Source organism: Equus quagga, chromosome 2 (genome assembly GCF_021613505.1).
Source record: "Equus quagga isolate Etosha38 chromosome 2, UCLA_HA_Equagga_1.0, whole genome shotgun sequence".
NCBI classification, from domain to species: Eukaryota; Metazoa; Chordata; class Mammalia; order Perissodactyla; family Equidae; genus Equus; species Equus quagga.
In genome coordinates, this window is record NC_060268.1 from 125,163,820 (window position 1) to 125,187,010 (window position 23,191).

General features: G+C 38.5%; 1 protein-coding gene across 4 annotated transcripts in view; it reads left to right on the plus strand.

Annotated features, from left to right (window-relative positions):
• Positions 1–23,191, plus strand: part of ASCC1 (activating signal cointegrator 1 complex subunit 1) — a 113,223-nt gene that overhangs the window by 76,065 nt on the left and 13,967 nt on the right. For all 4 annotated transcript variants that reach the window (XM_046653641.1, XM_046653643.1, XM_046653644.1 and 1 more), the window contains exons 8-9: positions 8,522–8,646; positions 14,220–14,305. In XM_046653641.1, the coding sequence (XP_046509597.1) occupies positions 8,522–8,646; positions 14,220–14,305 (211 nt within the window). The remainder of the gene's footprint in view (positions 1–8,521; positions 8,647–14,219; positions 14,306–23,191) is intronic.

Here is a 23,191-nt window from a genome sequence, read left to right on the forward strand (position 1 = left end):
AATAATTGGAGACTACTTTTTCGAGAACTTTGGTGTAAAAAAGGTGAGTGAGGTATATATAGGTAATTTGAGTTAAATTTCACAACTATGCAGCTCAGCATCACTGTACCATCTTCAGGTTTGCCATCTTCCTTTCACAGCCAAGCTGCTTTTAACATTGTTTTCCTTATAAAAATAAAACCTTACAGATGGGTGAGTGAAAATTAAATGGCTCCTTTCTCCCTGCCCTGATTCTCCCACTTTTCCGACCCAGTAGATATGTAAGTAGAACAAACGCTGCTGAGAGTCGTTTTCTGTGCATGTTATTTTACACAAATGGGATCCCATAACACATATAGTTCAGTTTGTTCTTCTCATGAAATATAACCTAGGCATTACTTTTATGTCAGTGTTTATAGAGCCTGTGGAATACTACTACATCAGTCTTCCTAAGCCATAGCCTATATACCACAGGACTTCTTTGCTTAAAAATCTCCTATCATTTCACACCATCTTTTGAATTAATTCATGTTCCTCAGTTTAGCATTCAGGATCTTCCTGTATGAAACCAATTTAATATTTCAGCATGATCTTCCACTGTCTTATACTTGCCCAAAGCCTCAGCCAGCTTCACTGCTTGTTGATGATCCTTTGTGTCTTTGTTAATATTGTTCCTTGTGACTAAAATTTTTCTCATGTTACTCTTCATCTTTTTGTGCCCAAATCCTATCTTGCCTTCTTGCTGTCCTTTCTGCTTTTTCTCCAGTAGACTATAAGATTCTTGGGGGCAGGGAGTATGTCTTATTCAGCATTGTCTATCCAGTGCCTTTTTTATAAAGATTGGTACCTGAGCTAACAACTGTTGCCAATCTTTTTTTTTTTTTCTGCTTTATCTCCTCAAATCTCTCTCGGTAGAGAGTTGTATATCCTAGTTGCAGATCCTTCTAGTTGTGGCATGTGGGATGCCACCTCAGGGTAGCCTGATGAGCAGTGCTATGTGCATGCCCAGCGTCCAAACTGGCAAAACCCTGGGCCGCCGCAGCGGATCGCGCGAACTTAACCACTTGGCCACGGGGCCAGTCCCTCCAGTGCCTTTTTTCATGAATAGCTCACATTAGATGTTCAGTGAATGTTTGTTGTTTATTTAAGTCATTCACCCAAGTGCACCTGATATACAAGATGAATTGGGTACAGTTAGCTTCCTATCCTAAGCCCATCCTCCTAGTAGTCTATTCTGGTCCCAGCCCAGCTATAATCTCTTCCACTTTTAAAGTACACAAAGCACATTGCTGGTGTCATTATCAAAGTCATCTTTATGGTTCTCTTAACAGATTGTAAGCTCCTTAATAACAAGGACTATGTTTGCTTTGTGTTTTATTCTTATAGTGACTAGCATAATGCCTGTATACAGTAAGCACTCACGAAATACTAATTGGATAGAACTGAATTAAGTTTGCACTTTTAAGGGAGGCAGTGATCATTCTGCAGCACAACTCCATATCTGTAAAGATGGCTCTGGAATGCTTGAGCTTTGTAGCACTTAGAGGCCTTTAAACTAAAGAGCTTAGATTTAAGGCATTGGTAACTGGCTTCTGTTTTTAAACACAAAGCACTAAATGATAAAGCTGCTTAAGAATAATTAATTTTTTTCTCATAGCAACCCTTTTTTACTTTTAGTTCACTTATGAGGAAGCAAAGGCATAGAGAAGCTTGATGACTCATTCATAATCAAACAGGAGAGGATGAGTGGAGTAAGAATTGAAAGACTATACTGTTGGAAAAATATTGACATATTGTCAAGTGTAGTATCCATGATGTCAACCTGAAATTTAGTGATTGTACCCAAGCACCCTTAAGTTCTCTTAATAGAACTCCAAAGTTTTTGTTATCTGTGAATTCATGCATGCAGCAACTATTTGTTGAGCACTGATTATGTGTCAGTTAGGCATTAATGTAGGTGCCAGGAGAAAGCAGTGAAGAAGATAAAGAGCCAGCCTTCATGGAGTGCACAAAGCAAAACTGGCTGCCAGGAGATGGGATTCTGGTCCCTCTGTCCTCACTTTGAACAACTCAGTCTGTCTGTGTTTCATTTCCTCTTGTGTAAAACGAGCAGGTTAGATTAGAAATTTTTAAAGAACGTTAGTCCCTTTAAAGTTCTAAGTGTGTAAATTGGACAGAAATCATAATTTTCCAGAAAGACATCAGTAGAACTGGTTTCTTTCATTTAGTCTATTTAATTCCCTTTTTGTAGCATTTCTTGCTCCTTGCTTCTACGTAGTTGGACTCTCTCCACTTCTCTTTCTTTAATAGAGGAAAGAGAGAAGCAAGGCCCCCTTCTGTTGTGATTTGTAATTGAAGTGGACTTTGAAGTGCTTGCTTATGTTAGACTTAAGTCACGTTGTAATATTTAGAAATATTTCAAAACTTTGTGGTTCTTTGGTGTTAGTGAGAAACTTTAGACCCATTATAATGTAGGTCTTTGCTTGGAGATCCATATGCACAATTAATGTAATCAGTTAACTGCAAAATCAGAGTGATGTGCAGTATGAATGTATTTTATTTTCCCCTTAGGAATGGAGAGACAAAGTCATTTTCTTTCTTTCTTTCTTTCTTTCTTTTTTTTGTTTGAGGAAGATTAGCCCTGAGCTAACATCTGTGCCAGTCTTCCTCTATTTTATGTATAGGTCGCCACCACAGCATGGCTTACGAGTGGTGTAGTTCTGTGCCTGGGATCTGAACCCTCAAACCTGGGCTGCTGAAGTGGACTGCACTGAACTTAACTACTATGCCACAGGGCCGGCCCCACAAGGTTGTTTTCTTGAATCAGTCCTCTTTCTCCATCCTTAGCAGTATTTTATTGGCTAGCCCTTCTCATTGCTGGCTTAAACTCCTCTAAAAGGTATCTGAAATGATATTTTAGAAAAATATTTCATGACTTGAAAAAATATTCAGGGTATATTAAATGAAAAATCAGGTTATAAAAAATGTTTTGTCTTTTTTAAATTGATGTGTATCTGTATAAAAAGGTTTAAAAATTATATAATAAAAGTTAAATGTTTGTGGATGGTGAGGTCATGTTTTCCTTTTTATACTTTTCTGCATTTTCCATTTTTTCTATAATGAGCATGTATTATTTTTGTATTTAGGAAAAAATTAACTATGTAAGGAAGCATAACATCTCTCTTAACTGGCTTCCATACTTTTAATTTTCCCCTGTGTATCTTGCTTCTTACAAACCTTCATTGGTTCCCTATGGCCCACCAAAAAGTTTCCAGCCCTGGCTGACACATGCACAGGTACCTTCACAGCACGCTTTGGCCTGCTTTTCCATTTCATTGCTGCCCTTCCCCACTGTGGGTTTCTCATGAATCCTTGAGTGTATTGTTTTCTTTAATGTTCAATCTTTCCGTTGTTCAGGACAAAAATTCTTTTAGAATCAACTTTAACTCTTGATTTTAGCATATCAGAAAAGCTACTGCTTCTCACCACCTCCACCACTGCCGCCCCAGCCACCTGGGTGGTTGCAACAGCCTCCTAACTGCCTTCCTGCTGCCATCCTTGTCCGCGTCACCATCTGTCCTCCACATGGCAACTAGAGGTTTTCTTTAAAATGTCAGTCAGATCATGTCATTCTTCTACTAAAAAGCCTCCAAAAGCTCCCCACCTCACTCAGAGTAAAAGCCAAAGTCTTTACAAGGGCCTAAGAGCCCTGTGTAAGCCCGTGTGACCTAGTCCTCTCTACCTCTCCAACCTCATCATCTCTCTCTCCAGTCTCACTCTATGCACTGGCTTTTTACTATTCCTCAATCATACCATGCATATGCTGCCTCAAATGTCTGTACTTGTTGTTCCCTTTCTCTGGAATGCTCTTCCCTCAGGTCTCAGCCCAAATGTCAATTTCTAGGAAGGCCTTCCCTGATGACCCTATCTAAGATAGTACACTTACCCCCAATCACTTCTCCCTCTTTTTCATTTCATTTTCTTCATGGTGCTTAGCGCCATCTGATGTAGTATATGTATATTTGTTTACTGTCTGTGTCCTTCCGCTAGAATGTAAGCTGCTCAAGGGCAGGGACTTCTTTTCACCTCTGTATTCCCACCACCTGTGAGCACATCAGCCCTCCTGTCCCCTTTGAGATCTTGTTCTGTTAATTCTCTTTATTGCCTCGAGTTTCATCTTCCTTCTCTGTTGGATAATTTCTTATTGTCAATGAGCATTTTCAACTCATTCTCCTCATTGAAAACATGCAAACAGGCTGTCCTCAACTCTGTATCTTCTCATTATCAAGACATTAGACTCCTTCCTTTCAAGTTTCTTGAAAGAGTTTATGTGCACTCATCTCCTCGCCCCTCCTCTGCCTTCTCCCTTGGTCCTCTGTAACAAGGCTGCTGTCTCCAGTGTGCCAGCAACGCTGCTTTGGCAAAGTTCTCTAATAACGTTCCAATGGTGAGAAATAAGTAGGCACGTTTTGCTCTTTTTCCTACTTTACTTTTCTATAGCATTGTACTATACTGATTATTCCTTTTTTCCCCTTGTAATTCTTCTTTCAGCCTTGCTGAAGTCTTCCTTTTCGATTGTCTTTGCTGTTTCCTTCTCTGCCACTTTCCTTACATAGGAGTGTCCATGGGCTTCTCTCTCTGTCCTTAGCCCTCTTCTTCTTGCTCTGAGTCCCTGTCGCCCCATGACTGCATCTGTCCCATGACTTTAACTCCTGTTTTTCACTAATGACTCCTGAATCTGTATCTTTGGCCTGGATTTTTCTCTTGATCTTGAGGCTTATATCTCCATTTATCTCCTGGATATGTCCTACTTGATATCCCGTGCCACATATGCAGAAGCACACACAGTATAAACCTCTCCCAGAACAACACAAGATAATAATAGCAGTTGCTTCTCCACGGCTCCCCTCCTTGGTCAGTGACCCACCTGGTTATCTCAGGCAGACTCTTGGGAGTCACTCTCAGCTGCTTCCTCTCCCTTCGCCCTGCTGTGTTAGAGTGGGCACCAGCTTCTCTCTCACATATCTCTTTTGAGTCCATTCCCTTGTCTCAGTTATTGCCCCTGCCATAGTTTAGATCTTCATCCTTTTCTCCTTTATAGCGTGGTCCTTAAGAGCATGGACTCTGAAGCCAGACTGCATGGGTTCTAATTTTGGATGTGCCACTTATTATATGACCTTAGTCAAGTTTCATAACTTCTTGGTGCCTCAGTTTCCTCATTGGTAAAATAGGGATAATAATTTATTATGAAGATTAAATAAGTTAACAGCTATAAAGTGCTTAGAACAGTGCCTGCTACTTCATGTTTGTTGTTATTTCTACTATTATAGTACCACTCAGCTGACCTCTGTACCTCTAGTCTCTTCCCCTTCTTAAAGCATTTTCTGCTCTGCCACAGAGTCAGCTTTCAAAAATGGACATTTGACCACATCATTCCCTTTTAAAAAGTTTCGGTGGCTCTCAGTGGTCTGACCACCACTTACCTCCGGTTCATCTCTAGTGCCCATTTTCTCTCGCTCTGGTACAGCTGTATCAGACAGTTGGCAGTTTCCCAGATAAGCTGTGGCAGTGCATGCGCTGGTGTCTTTGCACATGCTCTTTCTTCTTCTCGAAGTGTCCTTCCTTCCCTGGTTTTATGTATGAATTTTTAATGATTCTTCAAGACCATGTTTATTTTTCACCTTCAATTCTTAGTTTTTAATCAGTCAAATCCATCAGTTAACCAGTCACAGCCAATAGGTACTGAAAGTCAAGTATAAGGGTGCTCTGGCAGGTGTAAGACAAATATAACATACTTTTGAGGAACATACAATCTTGTAGGGGAAGGAGACAGGCAGACTTGAAACATTAAGCGACCATCCTTGAGAATGCTAAGGAAAGCACACATTATAAGTGGGGCGGCATCTCAAAGAAGGGCGGAATCACTGCTCACCCCAGAGATGGGAGAGTGGGGCAGTTAGGGGAGTTAGAAAGGCTTCATGGAAAAGGGAATTTGAGTTGGGCCTGGAAGGAGAGTGAGATTTGCGTGGGTGGAGGGAGGGAGTGGAGACTCCAGCCCAGGGAACAGAAAGCATAGAGCTGAGGCAGTTGGCAGTTGCTAAGTGGAGGAATCCTGTTAAGAAAATGTGCATGGGGGCTGGCCCCATGGCCCAGTGGTTAAGTTCGCGCGCTCCACTGCAGGCGGCCCAGTGTTTCGTTGGTTCGAATCCTGGGCGCGGACATGGCACTGCTCATCAAACCACGCTGAGGCGGCATCCCACATGCCACAGCTAGAAGGACCCACAACGAAGAATATACAACTATGTACTGGGGGGCTTTGGGGAGAAAAAGGAAAAGAATAAAATCTTTAAAAAAAAAATAAGAAAATGTGCATGTTGAAGAGTGCCGAGGTCATGAGGCTGCCTCAGCAGCTGCTGTGGCAGGCAGCAGAGTCACCGGGGACACCAGAGCAGGGAGCATCCTGAGGAAATGGCATGTTGTAATGTTCCATCCCATGCTAAGCCACATTGGAGCCTGAGGCAAAAGGAGAATGCAGTAATACTGATCCCATTTTCATTCAGAATTTTGATATTCTGTTCATCAGAATGTGATTTCTTTCTGCATTAATTTTTATTTTTAAAAATATTGCATTAAAACATGATTTATCTTGAGTACTGCGTTTTTTGGCACCCCCTTAAATTTTGTGCCCAAGGCAAGTGCCTCACTTTTCCCAGTCCTTTATTTCTGCAGGTTGGTAGAGGGGACATGGGTATTTATTTTCTTATTATTAATTGTGGCTTACTCATGTTATAAATATTCTTTGGTTCATAGACAGTATTTCATAAAAGACAAGATAAAGAAATTAAAGTTTTAAGAAGATTAGTTTGGAACTTTGGTGACTGAAAACCATGAAGGGGAAAAGAATTGTTTGTGCTCCTGAGTTCATCTCTGGGGGAAAATAACTCTCGCTGCAGCATATGCAGTGGAGGCAGGAAAGGGTTGTTTTGCCCACGTTTAAGTGGGTGAAAGATAAATGGGGGTTAGGGGTACCAGAGGCTTCTGTCCTCTTAGAGATAGGCCTCCAGCACCTTAGCTGCTGCAGCCAGAACAACTCTGCCTGAGGCAAGCTCTCACAAATGGGCCGCACAAGATAGACTTGGCCCATGTCTCACGTAAAACAAATCCATCCAGCCCTGCTCAAGGAGAAGCTGCTCACTGGCCATAGTGCTCACCACAGGGCCATGGCCCAAGAAGCAATGGAAGATTCATGAACTCTGTGTCTCAGGGCTACTTTCATCCAGGAAAAGAGGTAGTGTGTGACACAAAGAGTATTACTAGTACTTCTCAAAATGTAAAATATAAAAACTGAAATCTATTGCTGATTAATATACAAATGACTAATTAAAAATTATTTTGAGCCAGGGAAGTCAATTAGCATGCAGCACAAATCTCAAAAAAGGCCAAGGGATAAGTTGAAAGGTGCAGGCTCCTCCCTGTACTTGTCACCAGCTGCACTGCTCTGTCATTTGATGCGGACCTCCCAGTTAGCACCAGTGTTAAGAGCTTCTCCAAGCTCAGGGTGGATGTTTTGACACAATGGCTTTTACATCAGATAAGTGGGTGGTCACAGAAGATGGCTATTTCCTGAGGCCTAGGACCAAGATCTGCTGCACCACACACTTACTGGGATAATGATCCCTCTTGTTGGCACAACCAGCAGTTGTTCTTCAGAATTGAAGGAGAGAGAAATAGTTTTCCAGATAAACAAAAGCTGAGTTCATCACCACAGACTGGTCTTACAAGAAATATTAAAGGGAGTTGTTGAAACTGTTGAGCAAAACACCTGAACGGAATGAAAACTTCCTGTGCAAGAATAACTTCTGGTGGAGGTACTAGAATGAATAGCCGTCATTGAGATAGAACTCACCTATTGCAAAACCCTTAGCACTTAGAGCTACCCAGAGTCCATATGCGGCATCAGTCAAGCAGCCTATAGATTTTCCCGTAGTTGTCTTTATTGGTACTACTCTTCCACCTCATTGAAACACTAGTATAGTGTCCAAGGCTACTGGGATCTTCACAGCGCATGCTCCTTCCCAGTGAGCAAATGTCTTAGTGTTATACCAGACCTCATTTGATCCTGACAGAGACACATCAGTCCCAGTGGCTTTTGGTTCTGTGACTGGATGAACCAATAAAGCACTTCTTTTAGGCAACTCTGTTGAGCCTGGCTTCTTCAGCTTTATTCTCAAGATGATGAACTTCCATGTTCCTTCAAGACCATATTTAAACCTCCTGTGAAAACCTGGCCCTCTCCATGGACAGGTGATTACCCCCTTAACAATGACCACCGTGATGTATTACAGTTATTGTTTCCGTATCTGTCACAAGGCTGTGAGCTTCATGATGATGGGGACTACAGCCTTTTAGTCTTCCTTTTCTTACATGGGGCCTTGTACAGTGATTGGACCAGAGCAGATGCTCTGTAAACATTGTTGAATTAGTATTCAGGAGTTCATGAGGCTGCTAAGATTTTCTGTACTTCTTTCTTCAATTTCTCCAGGCTGCAGGAATTAGTTGATCGAGTACTGGAACGTTTTCAGGCATCTGGACTAATAGTGAAAGAGTGGAATAGTGTGAAACTCCATGCTACAGTCATGAATACTCTATTCAGGAAAGACCCCAATGGTAAGTCCTCCATTGAGCTGTAGCACAGTTTATGATCAGCAAGGCCTTGTGATATCCTTCGGGTTTGAATAGAATGGGCTATCAAAGAATCCTGATATATTTTCTTTTTTAGGTCTGTTAGCTTGTTTTAATGAGCACAGTGGAAGTGGGCAGGGACATATCTAGCATGGGACTGTGGCTTTCCAATGTTATTTCTGTCACACATAGCCTTGCAAGATTTAGCAAATAGAAATACAGGATGCCCAGGGAAATTTTAAGTAAACAGTGAATAATTATTTTAGTATAAGTATGGTCAGTGCAGTACTTGGTGGCCTTTTTTGAAAAGAAGAAAGGAAGATTAGCTAGTAAAAGTAAATGTTTGACCAGTGGTTCTCAACCAGGGGCAGTTTTGCCCTCCAGAGGACATTTGGGATTGACCGGAGACATTTTTGGTTGTCACATTTAGAAGATTGGGGGTAGGTTGCTACTGGTATTGAGTGGGTAGATGCCAGGGATGCTGCTTAACCCTCTACAATGCACAGGACAGCCCCCCACAACAAAAAATTATTTAGCCCACAGTGTCAATAGCACCAAAGTTAAGAAACGTTGTGTTAGAGTGGTAATTTTTTCCCCTCATGGAATCTGATTCTTCATTTAAAAATGCCTTGTTTTAACCTTGATTTGGGTTATAAACTACATTTCAAAAAAGGTTCTTCTGTTCTTCCCATTCCCACCTCCCAAGTGAAATCTTCTCTAGCACATTCAGCATCTATCTGATCAGGAGCCACAAATTCAAGTTTTATGCAGCTTCTCCTTCCAAAACCTGTTGTTTAAAATACACCAAGACCAAAATCCCATATTCAGGTGTTATTTCCTTTGTTAGAACTGTGACCTTGGTTTTAGAAAGCCTAGATTGGAAAAGGACTCCATCAAGACTCGACCCATAAACTATTTGTGGATTTATACTTTAGGACAGTTTGTGTCTCCTTTTTTTTATTTGAGGAAGATTAGCCCTGAGCTAACATCTGTGCCCGTCTTCCTCTACTTTATAGGTGGGACGCCTGCCACAGCATGGCTTGCCAAATGGTGCCGTGTCCATACCCGTGATCTGAACTGGCGAACCCCAGACTGCCAAGTAGAACGTGCACACTTAACTGCTGCGCCACTGGGCCAGCCCTAAGACTTTTCTAAATGAGTCGCTATTTTACCTTTGGGAGCATTGAGATCAAAAAGGGTTCAAATGATTCAGTCAAAATCTGTAGACTCGGGCCAGCCCAGTGGTGCAGTGGTTAAGTATGCACGTTCTGCTTCGGCGGCCCGGGGTTTGCTGGTTCGGATCCTGGATGCAGACATGGCACTGCTTGGCAAGCCATGCTATGGTAGGCATCCCACATGTAAAGTAGAGGAAGACGGGCACAGATGTTAGCTCAGGGCCAGTCTTCCTCAGCAAAAAGAGGAAGATTGGCAGTACATGTTAGCTCAGGACTAATCTTCCTCAAAAAAAAAAAAAAGCCTGTAGACTCTTGTTTGGGGAGTTAATAGCATACAAAGCTCTATACTTGTTCTTATTCTGATAGAATGCACTTCTTTCATTTGGATAGTAGTATTGCAGAAGAATATTTGGAATTCCAGAAAAGAGAATATTTTCTGGAATATTTGATATTTATATAACATAGCTTGTTCAATGGAAAATTTAAAGGTGTTTGTGGTATTTATTTTGTTCTGCACAATTAATTTTAGTTTTGGAAAACACAGATCCACTGAGGTGATGTCCATTTTAACATTATTATATAAAGGCAGAATGTAAGGACTCTAGAGTGCACTCTAAATTCATTCATTCAGAAGATATATTGTATCCAGCATCATCCAATAGAACTTTCTGTGATGATAGAAATACTCTATACCTGTGATGTCCAATATGATAGGCACTACCCATATTCCTGGGCACTTGAAGGTGGCTAGTGAGACTGAGAAGATGAACTTTTAATTTTATTTGATTTAAATTAATTTAAATGTAAACAATGACATGTGGCTAGTGGCTCCTGTTTTGTACATTGCAGGTATAGACAGTATTTTATTAGACATATAATACTATCAGTAGTACATTGTGCATCTGTCCTAGTCCTTAAATCTTAGTTCAGAGCTCTTACAACTATACCATGCCCCATTATTAACTAACCTCTTGACATAAAGGAATTGAATTATGTTGGAATCTGTATCTTCTAAATTGTGTGGATCCAGATTTATATGCAGTTAGCACTAGAGCTTCATATAAGAAAATGTTCTATGTTCACCATTTAATTATCCTTTCCTACTTACAGATATTTTAAATATAACAGCTTTGAGATATAATTCACATATTATATAATTTGCCCACTTAAATTGTATAATATGAGGTACAAATTTCTAGTTATAAAATAAATAAATCATGGGAAGTAATGTACAGGATAGGGAATATAGTAAATAATATTGTAATAACTTTTTACAGTGACAGGTGGTGACTAGACTTGCTGTGGTGATCATCTCCTAGTGTATATAAATGTCGAATCACTATGTTATACACCTGAAACTAAATATATAAATAAATAAAATAAAGTATATAATTGGCTTCTTTCACTTGGCACAACGTTTGCAACATTCATCCATATTGTAGCATGTATCATACCTGATTCTTTTTTATTGCCAAATAATACTTCATTTTATGATATACTTTGTTTTATTTATCCATTCATCAGTTGATGAACATTTGTGTTGTTTCTACTCTTTGGCCTTTATGAATAAGGCTGCTGTGAACATTCATGTACAAGTTTTTAGGTAGGCATGTGTTTTCATTTCTCTTGGGTATATATGTAAGAGTGAAATTGCTGGATCGTGTGATAACTCTGTGTTTAACTTTTTGAAAAGCTGTCAGACTGTTTATCAAAGTGGCTGCACCATTTTACATTTCCATCAGTAGTATATGAGGGTTTCAGTTTCTCTGCATCTTTGCTAACACTTGTGATTATCTGTCTTTTAGATTATTGCCATCTTTGTGGGTGTGAAGAAATATCTCATTGTGGTTTTGATTTGCATTTCTTTAATGGCTAATGCTACTTATATATTTTGAACCTGTCATTAAATGTTTCCTCTTTTTTTTAAAGATTTTATTTTTCCCTTTTCTCCCAAATCCCCCCAGTACATAGTTGTATATTTTTAGTTGTGGGTCCTTCTAGTTGTGGCATGTGGGATGCTGCCTCAGCATGGCTTGATGAGCGGTGCCATGTCTGTGCCCAGCGTCCGAACCAGTGAAACCGTGGGCCGTCGAAGCGGAGCACGCAAACTTAACCACTTGGCCACAGGGCCAGCCCCATAAACATTTCAGTCTTCGGTTATGATTACTGTTTTATGTGTGTTTTTTAAAAATTTTTATTGAGTTTATGAAAGTTTACAACCTTGTGAAATTTCAGTTGTACATTATTGTTTGTCAGTCGTGTTGTAGGTGCACCATTCACCCTTTCTGCCCATCCCCCACCTCCCCTTTCCCCTGCTAGCCACTAATCTGTTCTCTTTGTCTACATGTTTAACTTCCACATGTGCGTGGAGTCATACAGAGATTGTCTTTCTCTATCTGGCTTATTTCACTAAACATAATTCCCTCAGGGTCCATCCGTGTTGTGAGTGGGACAATTTTATTCTTTTTTATGTCTGAGTAGTATTCCATTGTGTATATATACCGTATCTTCTTTATCCAGTCGTCTGTTGATGGGCACTTAGGTTGCTTCCACGTCTTGGCTATTGTGAATAATGCTGCGATGAACACAGGGGTGCATGGGACTTTTGGAATTGCCGACTTCAAGCTCTTTGGATAGATACCCAGCAGTGGGATGGCTGAGTCATATGGTATCTCTATTTTTAATTTTTTGAGAAATCTGCATACTGTTTTCCATAGTGGCTACACCAGTTTGCATTCCCACCAGCAGTGTATGAGGATTCCTTTTTCTCCACAACCTCTCCAACATTTGTTACTTTTTGTTTTGATTATTTTTGCCATTCTGATGGGTGTAAGGTGATATCTTAGTGTAGTTTTGGTTTGCATTTCCCTGATGATCAGTGATGATGAACATCTTTTCATGTGCCTGCCTATTGGCCATCCATATCTTTTTTGGAGAAATGTCTGTTCACGTCTCCTGCCCATTTTTTGATCGAGTTGTTTGATTTTTTGTTGTTGAGTTGTGTGAGTTCTTTATATATTATGGAGATTAACCCTCTGTCAGATATATGACTTGCAAATATTTTTTACTGTTTTTTAATTGATATTTATTTAGTGTGATTTAATGTTTCACGTCTCTTCAAAATAGAGGACCTATTTTTAAGTTGTGAATACACATGGAATTGGGATCTTTGATTAAGAGAATATTTCTGATTAGAGAAAGTCTCATAGTTACCCTTGTGTAATTCCTGTGGGCCAGTAAAATATATTGTGTTTGTAAAGTTGGCACTCTAGATATATTTTATCAGTTCTGACTTGGTAGTCTCCATACCTATATACAGTAAAAGAACATACTCAAAAGTGAAAATACAAATGTTTTTGAGAATCTGTTGGTGGGCAGGAAAGGGTTGATGTTTCATAAAATGTTCTGAGAGTTAAACAGTTCTTGAGAATGCTTTGAATTTTCTGTACTCTGTGTTGAATTTTTACTTGAAAAGGACATAGAATAAGGTGTTTCCCTTTTTCTTTCCTGTTATTCCTTTCTTTTGAGATCCTTTTTCTTGCTATACTTTAGGGACATCTTTTGGGCAAGCTAAATTAACTCAAGGAGTTAGAGCACAGCTTTGATGAAACTAAGGTCACAGATATGCTGCATTTCTGTGTAGAATATCTGTAAGAATACCTTTGATTGCAGCTAAAGGGGTCTTTCTCATTTGGGGGGAGTCCTTAAATCAACCCAAAGCATGCTTGCCAGCATTTTTGACTAGTTAATTTGTGAACTTTTATGCATTTTTACATATTTAAAAATGCATACAGCTTTTACAAAATCTTGGGTTTTTAGACTGCAAGGAACCTTTGGAGATCACCTAGTCCTAACCCCTAACTTTGTAAATGAGGAACTGAAGTCCACTGGGGAAACATAATTTGTCTAAGGATATAGCTAGTTATGTAGTTAGTGTACAGTGAGTACTGTCAGGCGCTGCATTACGACGTTTCAGTCAACGACAGACTGCATATACAATGGTCCCATGAGATTAGTACCACATAGGCCTAGGTGTGTAGTAGGCTATGCCATCCAGGTTTGTGTAAGTTCACTCTATGATGTTCACACAATGAAGAAACCATCTAATGACACATTTCTCAGAACACATCCCCATTGTTAAGCAACAGATGACTATACTCACAGTGTTGAATGAATAAATGTATGTTGAATGAATTGGTGGCAGAGCTGAGACTAGACACTGGCTCTCTCTTGACTCATTGCCTGATGTTTTTCCCTCCATATTATGCCACTTTCCAGGTAGTACTTGAAAATTTTGTTAGTTGTACCTATGGAAATCCAAGAGAAAATAACAGATAAATAATCCAAGCTTCTCTTCTAACATTATCTTTGGACTATTTACAGCTGAAGGCAGGTACAATCTCTACACAGCGGATGGCAAATATTTCTTCAAGGAAAGAGAATCATTTGATGGCCGAAACGTTTTAAAGGTCAGTATGAAGCAGAGCGAATTGGAAATCCTTTGGCATGTGTTCTAAATAAGCAAGGAAAACAAGTCGTTCTCCTTTTAACAATAATATGTATTTTTCTCATGCTTCTCCTGAGGCTCATTGATTGAAAGAGCTGTTTAAAAAGAATTTTTTTTAATGTCCTCAAAGAAAAGAGAAATCTTTTTGACTCTGTTAAGGCTGTGGTATCTTTGGAGTACTTGAAATTGATGATTTAAGAAACAAGTATCCCAACTACATGGTCTGTAGGAATGAGTTGATTTTAACCTGATGAGTTTTATTCTGTATTTTACCTCTGGAAATCTGAGTTTGCATTTTTTTAAGTGAAAAAAGAATTGTCTAGTTCTAGTAGATTTTTCTCTTCACCCGCAAAGTCACTTTCCAAATTTGTTTTATAATCTGTTTTTACTCAGGAACAGCCCTTATCCTAAAATGTAGGCAGTCCGGTTCTAACTATTGAGGCTTTGCTTTCTGCGTAGTAAATTAATCTATGAAATTTAAATGAGGGGTTCTTCAGGATTGCATTTATCTTTCTCCCACAGACCACATTATGTAATGTCCACGATTTATGCCCTCTCTATCATGTTAACATGCCTTTGTGTTTCTGGGCAAAGAGAAACATGGGTTGATGCCAATGGAGAGCTTCTTCATTCTTCATTTCACTTGTTCTGTGACGATGTAGGTCATACATTTTCAAGGCCATGGGTGTTTTTTAGAGCTGGGGGAGAGGGTATGTATATAGCTGCAGAATAAGCTTTAGCTTTGGAAATACCTTTTCTTTTTCCTTTGCTGCCTCATGCTCCATTCCCTTACCTTGTCACTTGACAGTTTTCTTGCCAAATGCCTAATGTGACCCCATTGCCACAATAATGACATCACTATTCAGCAGCTGCAAGCTTCTTACTGCAGAGTCCAGCAGGACAATGACAGCCTTCACCTCAGCAGACATTCCAGCTCCCACATTGCAGAGCTATGTTGATTCTTTCTTTTCCTTTATATCTTTCCTCTTTTCGAAAAGTTGTCTTGTTTTCAAAGTAGCTCTGGTAGCTTTGGGTTTGAGTGGCAGGCTACTAATGAATTCAGTTGCATTTAACTCTACTGATTTTCCCAGGCCACAGTTTCAATGTGATATGAATCTTTCTCCCGCTCTATCTCATTTCCTTCAGGCTTTTCCAATAATAGTGTTAATTACTTTAGTTTTTTGTTGTTGTTAATTTGATTAAGAAAGAAAATAGACTGAATAGGGAAAGAAATCTATAGGAATGACTCAAAACAACTTGGTTCTTTTTGAATTAGGATTAAATCCCAAAAGATGTGCTGATGAAAGTCAAGTATGAGGTGCTTTGACATCTGTAAGAGGGAGGTGACGGCAGAGAGCCTCTGGGGTGGCTGTATGAACAATATGGACCTCTTACTTGATATTTAATTTCTCTCATTCTAAAGTCAGTTTTCCATTTAAAGATGCTTTGCCTTGAAATTTTCCTGAACACCCCAGTGATGACATGAGTGTAGCTCCCTCTGGTGTTGACAAGGGCTTGCTATGTCAGTAGTACCCTTACTGGTTGATGCCTAATGAGAGTTTTAGAGCTGGGCCCAGCTATGATACTTGGAGACCATTTATTTAATCCAGTTTTCCACTTTAATCTCTAAGGACACAAGATCCAATGTGGTTAAAATGACTTGCCAAAGGTTACTACCAATTAGCAGAATCTGAATCAGAACAAAAATTTTCAAAACTCACATTAGCATTGTTTCTGCTGCCTCCCATAAAGATGCTCAGTGTTTAGGTAGAGATCATTAGATATTTGAAATTGGGAATATCAATTTGAACAGATTAAACAAAGTTAATCTGTTTTTCAAACCTGATTAAAACTCTTTTCGTAAATGTTGGGGCAGTGGATTTGTCAGTTAGTCTAAAACTGTGGCTAATTAAGAGTTAGACTTTTGGGCTGGCCCAGTGGTGCAGCGGTTAAGTGTGCACTTTCTGCTTTGGCGGCCTTGGGTTTGCAGGTTTGGATCCCGTGTGCAGACATGGCACCACTTGGCACGCCATGCTGTGGTAGGCATCTCACATATAAAGTAGAGGAAGATGGGCACGGATGTTAGCTCAGGGTCAGTCTTCCTCAGCAAAAAAAAAGAGGAGGATTAGCAGCAGATGTTAGCTCAGGGCCAGTCTTCCTCAGCAAAAAAAAGAGGAGGATTGGCAGCAGATGTTAGCTCAGGGCTAATCTTCCTCAAAATAAAAAAAAAAAGAGTTAGACTTTTGAGTTGAATATAATACCAACACCAAAAGAAATACTTATTGACTCTGTGCCATCTGCTAGACCATGTGCCCTGCAGATAAAACAATCATTATGATGCGATCCCTACCTTCCAGGGGCTTCCTATCTTTGAGGGATACAGTCGTTTAAAAGGCACTTACGAAATGGTGGGGATGAGTTATGAGTGTGGAGGAGAAGTACCTCTGAACACAGATAGCTATAAGAAAGTGTCCTTTGGTATAGTTTCCAATATTTTACTTTTTAATCATTAGCTTCAGAAAATATAATCTTTTACCTATGTTCAATAAAAGAAATTAACCCCTTTCTTTGGGAATAAAAGTAAAATATGGCCTCAGCGATTACCCCCACACACGCACACACAAGAGGTAATAATTGTATTTGTGAAGTAGCTATAGCAGCCTACCTTTTGGAAATACCTCAAGTGGACGTGTCTTTCTCAATTAGAACATGAGAGCTGATGGCCCTTGGGAAAAAAAGATTCAGAAAACCAGTGAGTTATATATATAGTTTTTGTACCAGACAAAATTATTATAGATAGAATGAAAAAAAGTCAGTTTCACTAACAAGATAGGAACTGACTTGGAGTAAACAGAAAGGTTAACTGCTCTGGTTGTTAAGGAGCCCAAGCATATGTGTGTAGCATATTAGCAGCTACAGAGGTGAAGGATCAGGAATACTGGTGATTGGAAGCAGCCTTGGAAAAAAATCAACTTCATCTGCTATTCAATAAGAAACAAAATGAGAAAGCAAGTCATTGCTCATTGCTGTAAGAATGTAATGAATAACAGCCCTCTTCCATGAAGAGACTTGGTCCTTTTGGCTCGGTATAACATCCGTGTTCTGGGTGCCTTAATAAGAAAAAAAACTTCTCATGACTTTCGGAAGTGGAAGCCACATTTTTCTTTTGTACAGTTCTTTTGAGAGTGGTTGCAGCTGTAATAGACTAGTATCTGGTTATTCCTAGTTAAAATAAGAATTTTCTTCCCCTAAAAAGGACTTTGAAGGAACAGACACAAAGGAATCATTTTCCTGTATTTTTCAAACCAGAAAAGGAACAAACATACTTAGTTATGGTGTTTTTCTATAGAAGTTTGACAGATAGTTCTGAAAGGAGGATAGATGAGTGAAGAAGACCTAGGCCAAACTAATAGGATAGTGTCCCTTCAGAGAGTTTCCATTTCTGATCTAAGAGAGAGGAACAAAGATGCTGTTTTTTTATTCATAAGGCAGTGGTAAACTTGTAATTGGAGAAATCATGCTGACCTAAAGACATACTGCCAGGAAATAACTGTTCCCTCACTAACTAGAAGTAGAACGGTCATCAATTGTCGACTTCTGGAGAGAGAAGTGGTCTTGATGGCAGTCTGTTTGGGGACTTATAAAATGGCCTTAAGCAATAGAATCAGTCTTCTAAGACTATGCTCTCAGCAGACTGAACAGGGATACAATATTAACATGGTTCAAAAGCAGAGCTTATAACTGCAGAGTGAAGAGGAGACACTGGAGCCCTAGGTTGGACTCACCAGAGATGATTTGGTACAAATAAAGGCACAGCGGTGTATTTGAGAAGAAATAGAAGGTACTATAGGTCCAAAATCAGAGGATACTATGGAAATGCCATTTCTTTAGACACTTAAAAGTCCTGGAAAATATAACCCAAGTAAAAAGGAGACATATGTGCCTTTTCCATTTTATATATAAGGATCTTTAAATTTAGATAAAGGGAATTGGCAGTGTTAAACTATAACTATATAGTTTTTAATACTTGAAAATATGTTTTAAATCTGTCTAGCCACATTGAGACTCTTCTTGAAAGATGTAAATGAGAGTAACTCAAGTATTTCATTCATTTTTGCTCTACCCCTTAAAGTCTTTAAAAGGACAGGTAGAATGAATAAATTTAAATGAGATCTTTATTTAGTTTGTGCTACTTAGAGAAGTTTCTATAAAGGAAGCTGTTTAAAAATACATATATTTATTGTTTTTTGGTGAAAGATATATATAGAAAAGTGCATAAAACATATATGTACTGTTGAACAAATAATCTTAAAGTGAACAATGTAACTACTACCAAGGTAACCAACTCTAGTCTGTTTGTCCTGAGGTAAGAAAGGTACAATTAAATTCTTAAACTGTCTCAGCAAAGAGGCTTGTTTTGTATGATTACTTTGTTTCAAACTATTAGAAGAGTATTGAAAAGATGAATTCATTTTTATTTTTTCTAGGGAAGAGAAATGAGATAGAGAACTATGTAGCAGTTTTTTAAAAAAGATACTAATAATTGCAAAGCAAGACTAGCATTTGGAAAGTACATTATTTCTAAGGAAGAAAACATTGTGTTGTTTATTATCCTATTCAGTATTCAGCCATATTATATACTGTTCTTGAAAATTGCTTCTTAGTCACATGGCTTTTCTTTAGATTTGTTTTTCAAAGCTCAGCTTTTTCCAAAGGCCTTTCCTTGAGAGTCTATCACTAAATATTCCATTGCACTATTACATCAGGATAAAAGCAAATTGAATGTAGAATAAAGTTACTATCTCTCATTAATATCATAACTATGGTTTACTTTCTGATATTTCTTTGACTTGAAGTTTTAATCTTATTTAAGTAAAATCACTAAGCAAGTGTCACTTTGTCTCTAAGCTATTTATACTTATAAATAGCTTATACACTGTTGACACTTAGTAATTCAGTTCACTTGGACATACCAGTATTTTGTAATAGCTTTTATGCATAGCATTGAAAGCATTCACATTATTCTTGACAATCATGTGAAGTAGATCACTTGTTAGAGGAGCAAATGTACAACTTTCTGAAGAATTTCCCTTGGAAAATAAAAATAAGTCGTGAGAAATTAGCAAATAAGAGAGTCCATGGAAATTACATATATCCACTCACATGCATATCTTCAATGAAGGATTAGAAGATAAAGTCAAGGAAATCTCTGGCAAAGGATGAAAGAGAAAATATGAGGGAAAAATATAACAAAAGAGATCCTCAGGCAGTGTAAAAATTAACTATTATGGTTCTAAAGGGAGAAAATAGACCTTGAGGTCTTGAAATTGGATGAAAGAGGCTCTACATGGGTAGTGCTCCCAGACACTTGGCGATAGCAAAGAAAATCCTCTCTGGAAGAAGATTTTTTCATCACTCTCTACCTAAAATATTCCTTCAAGGAACTTTTCCCCCCAAAATGGCGAGTACACAGTCAAAGATAACTAGTCATATGAGGAAACCACACCCTATAAGCAGACATCCAAAACTCATAAAGCCATGAGATAAAGAGTTATCAGACTTAGGCTAAAAACAACTATGCTTACTATGTTCAAATAAATAAAAGCCAAGCTTAAAATTTTTATTGGGTAATTGGGAACTATTACAAAAGAAAAACGATATAGCAGTTTTGAAAAAGAACCAGATAGATGCGAGAACTATACAGTGCAATAACTGAAATTAAGAGCTCGTTGGATGGGTTTAGCAGCAAATTAGACATAGCTGAAGAGGGAAACAGTGAACTTGAAGTTAGGTCAGAAGAAATTATCCAGAATGTCACATGGGTAGAAGAAAAGGTAAAAATTATAGATGAGAGAATGAGAGACATATTAGGAAGGAGTGAGAAGATCTAGCATATATTTAATTGAAGTCCCAGAAGGAGAGAGAGAGAATGGGGCATAGCTGATGAAAGACATCAGTTTACAGATTAAACAAGCCAAATGAATTCCAAACAAGACTTCTGTTAATTGAGATTATATTGTGCTTTTCCTTCTTACAACTTGTGACTGAATCATGGATGACATTAACTAAACTGCTTGGGCCCCAGCAGTTTTCAAACTGAACAGCCGTAGTTTGCTGGCAGTATCCACATTACAAAGAGCAAAAAACAGGAAATTCAGCTAAAGAATGCTTTTCTTAACACAGGTTATAAAAATAAGAAAAAAGAATAAAATGTATCCAGGAATCCTTTTTACTATTTTTGTAACTTTTCTGTAAGTCTGAAACTATGTCAAAATAAAAATTAATTTTAGGGACTGGCCCAGTGGTATAGTGGTTAAGTTCGTGCTCTGTGCTTTGGCGGCCCAGGGTTCGTCAGTTCGTATCCTGGGTGCAGACCTACATACTGCTTGCCAAGTCATGCTGTGGCAGCATCCTACATACTAAACAGAAGCAGACTGACATAGATGTTAGCTCAGGGCCAATCTTCCTCACCAAAATAAATAAGTAAATAAAATTTAAAAAAATAATTTTAAAAAGAAAAAAGACAGACAGACATGCACTTAGGAGGGGAATAGGACACTAACCATTTGTTGTATGTGTTTTTGTTTTTTTTTTAAATAACCACTTTCCAGAAAAGTTTGTTGAAGTCTTGCCTGTTTTGTTCCAACATTTAGGATAGATGCAGCTTTTATTGTTGATCTTACCACAAAAACTGGGCCATTTGATTTCAATGAGTGTAAGAATTTAATGTAAGGAAGAACTTTCTGATTAGCATACTTCATATTAGAGCAAGCTACTAAGAAGGTAGCTGCATCTTTCATCTGAATGTTTTTTGTTTTGTTTAGGAAATGAGAGTCCATTTCTCTATAAAGCCATTCTTCCTACCATCAGCTCTTTCAAACTAGTCCCTATTTTATTCCTGAAACCTATCTCCCACCCATATCACTGTACTAAAACAGCACTGTAAAATGTCACTGATAGTTCCTATTTGTTCAGTGCCTTGACCTACTTTTACCTTTTCCCAGTAACCACACTGAGAGTACTAAGCCCTTTTCTACTTCAAATGTTTTCTTCTCTTGGCTTCAGTGGCAGTTGGCTCTCTTGGTTTTTTCCTGCCTCTGGATCAACTTTTTTTTTTTTAAATTCACTACTTTATATGACTGCGCCTTAAGGTTTTGTCTTTGTGTTTCTGTTTCTCTTTTACTGCAATCTTGTTCTCTACAAATACTACTCATTCTTTAAAGTCCAGTACAGCTGTTACCTCCTCCATAACAGTAAGGACCATCCCTGTCGATGACGCCCTTCCACCTCTCAACTCTTCCCTCCTCTCCTTACTTTGATTGTGCCCCTCAGTGCTTAGTGATGTATCTTGCACCTGCGAGCACTCAGGAAGCTTTTCCAAATTCACTGACTAAAACTGTTTTCCATAGAAATCAGATTTTGGAAGAGGAGAAGAAACAATTTTCTGTTTGCCAAAGGGGATATTTTTTGCCCCATCCTTGAGATTGTAAACTCTTAGAGCAGGGGCTGGCAAACTATAGTCTGAGGGCCAAATATGGCCTGCCACCTATTTTGTGTATGGCCCTCAAACTACGAATGGTTTTTGTATTTTTTAATGGTTGAAAAAAATTAAGAGAAAAATATTTCATGACGTGTACCAATGATATGAAATTCAATTGTCAGGGTCCATAAATAAAATTTTATGGAACAGCCACACTCATATGTTTAGAGTGCTGACTGCTTTTGCTCTATCATGCCAGAGTTGAGTAGTTGTGATGGAGATCGTATGGCCACTTGGCCCTTCATGGAAAAAGTTTTACTGATTCCTTTCTTAACGGTTAGAGTTGGGTTTAATTTTCTTTTATTTAACCCAACATAACTTCCTGCTTTATGATTAGATATGATGCTCATATTTAATAGACCTTCAAGACATACTAATTATGTCCTAAATATTTCGTTAACAACAGTCAGTTCTATTAGATTTCTGTTTACTTGAATCTTTTCTTTTCTAGAATATGTTTATTTCTTCTTTAAGTTTACTAAATTCAAGAAAAAGAGAGCCCCAAGTTAAATATACCTATGGCTGATACTCACAAATCCTCCCTTAATAAATGAAGTTCATTTTTCAGTTAAGTTTTTTTTTTTAAGATTTTCTTTCTTTTCTTTTTCTCGCCAAAGTCCCCCGGTACATAGTTGTATATTCTTCGTTGTGGGTCCCTCTAGTTGTGGCATGTGGGACGCTGCCTCAACATGGCTTGATAAGCAGTGCCATGTCCGTGCCCAGGATTCAAACCAACGAAACACTGGGCCGCCTGCAGCGGAGCGCGTGAACTTAACCACTCTGCCACGGGGCCAGCCCCTTTTAGTTAAGTTTTATTGCAACTTTATTACTCCACATAGCAAGATTTCAGCTGATATGGATAATACTGAGCTTGAATTTACCTTTGACTGCCTTTTATTTCAAAATACATCGAAAACTAATTTTGTGTTTCTCTGTGGTATGCACTAATTAACTTGAAACATGAACAATGACTTCTTTTGCAGTTTTACTTACGCCTTATTGTAGAATGTATTAATAAAAATTATTGAATGAATACTAAAGAATATTGAATTTGTAAGTAAATTGTTCTAATTTTATAATTAGCATGCATATCAGAAAAATGTGGAATTTAGGAAGGAACTTGTGACAAGACATCTTACCAATATATGGCTGCTATTACTTTGCTACGTTAGTGATAAAATATGGCTCTGCCTCCATTCTTGATCATTAAAAATCAAAACTCATAAAAATGGGAGATTGCAGGAAATTTTTAGGGGCTTTCCATATTTTGCTAGTGATAGAAGCAACATACTCTATGTTAAAAGACCG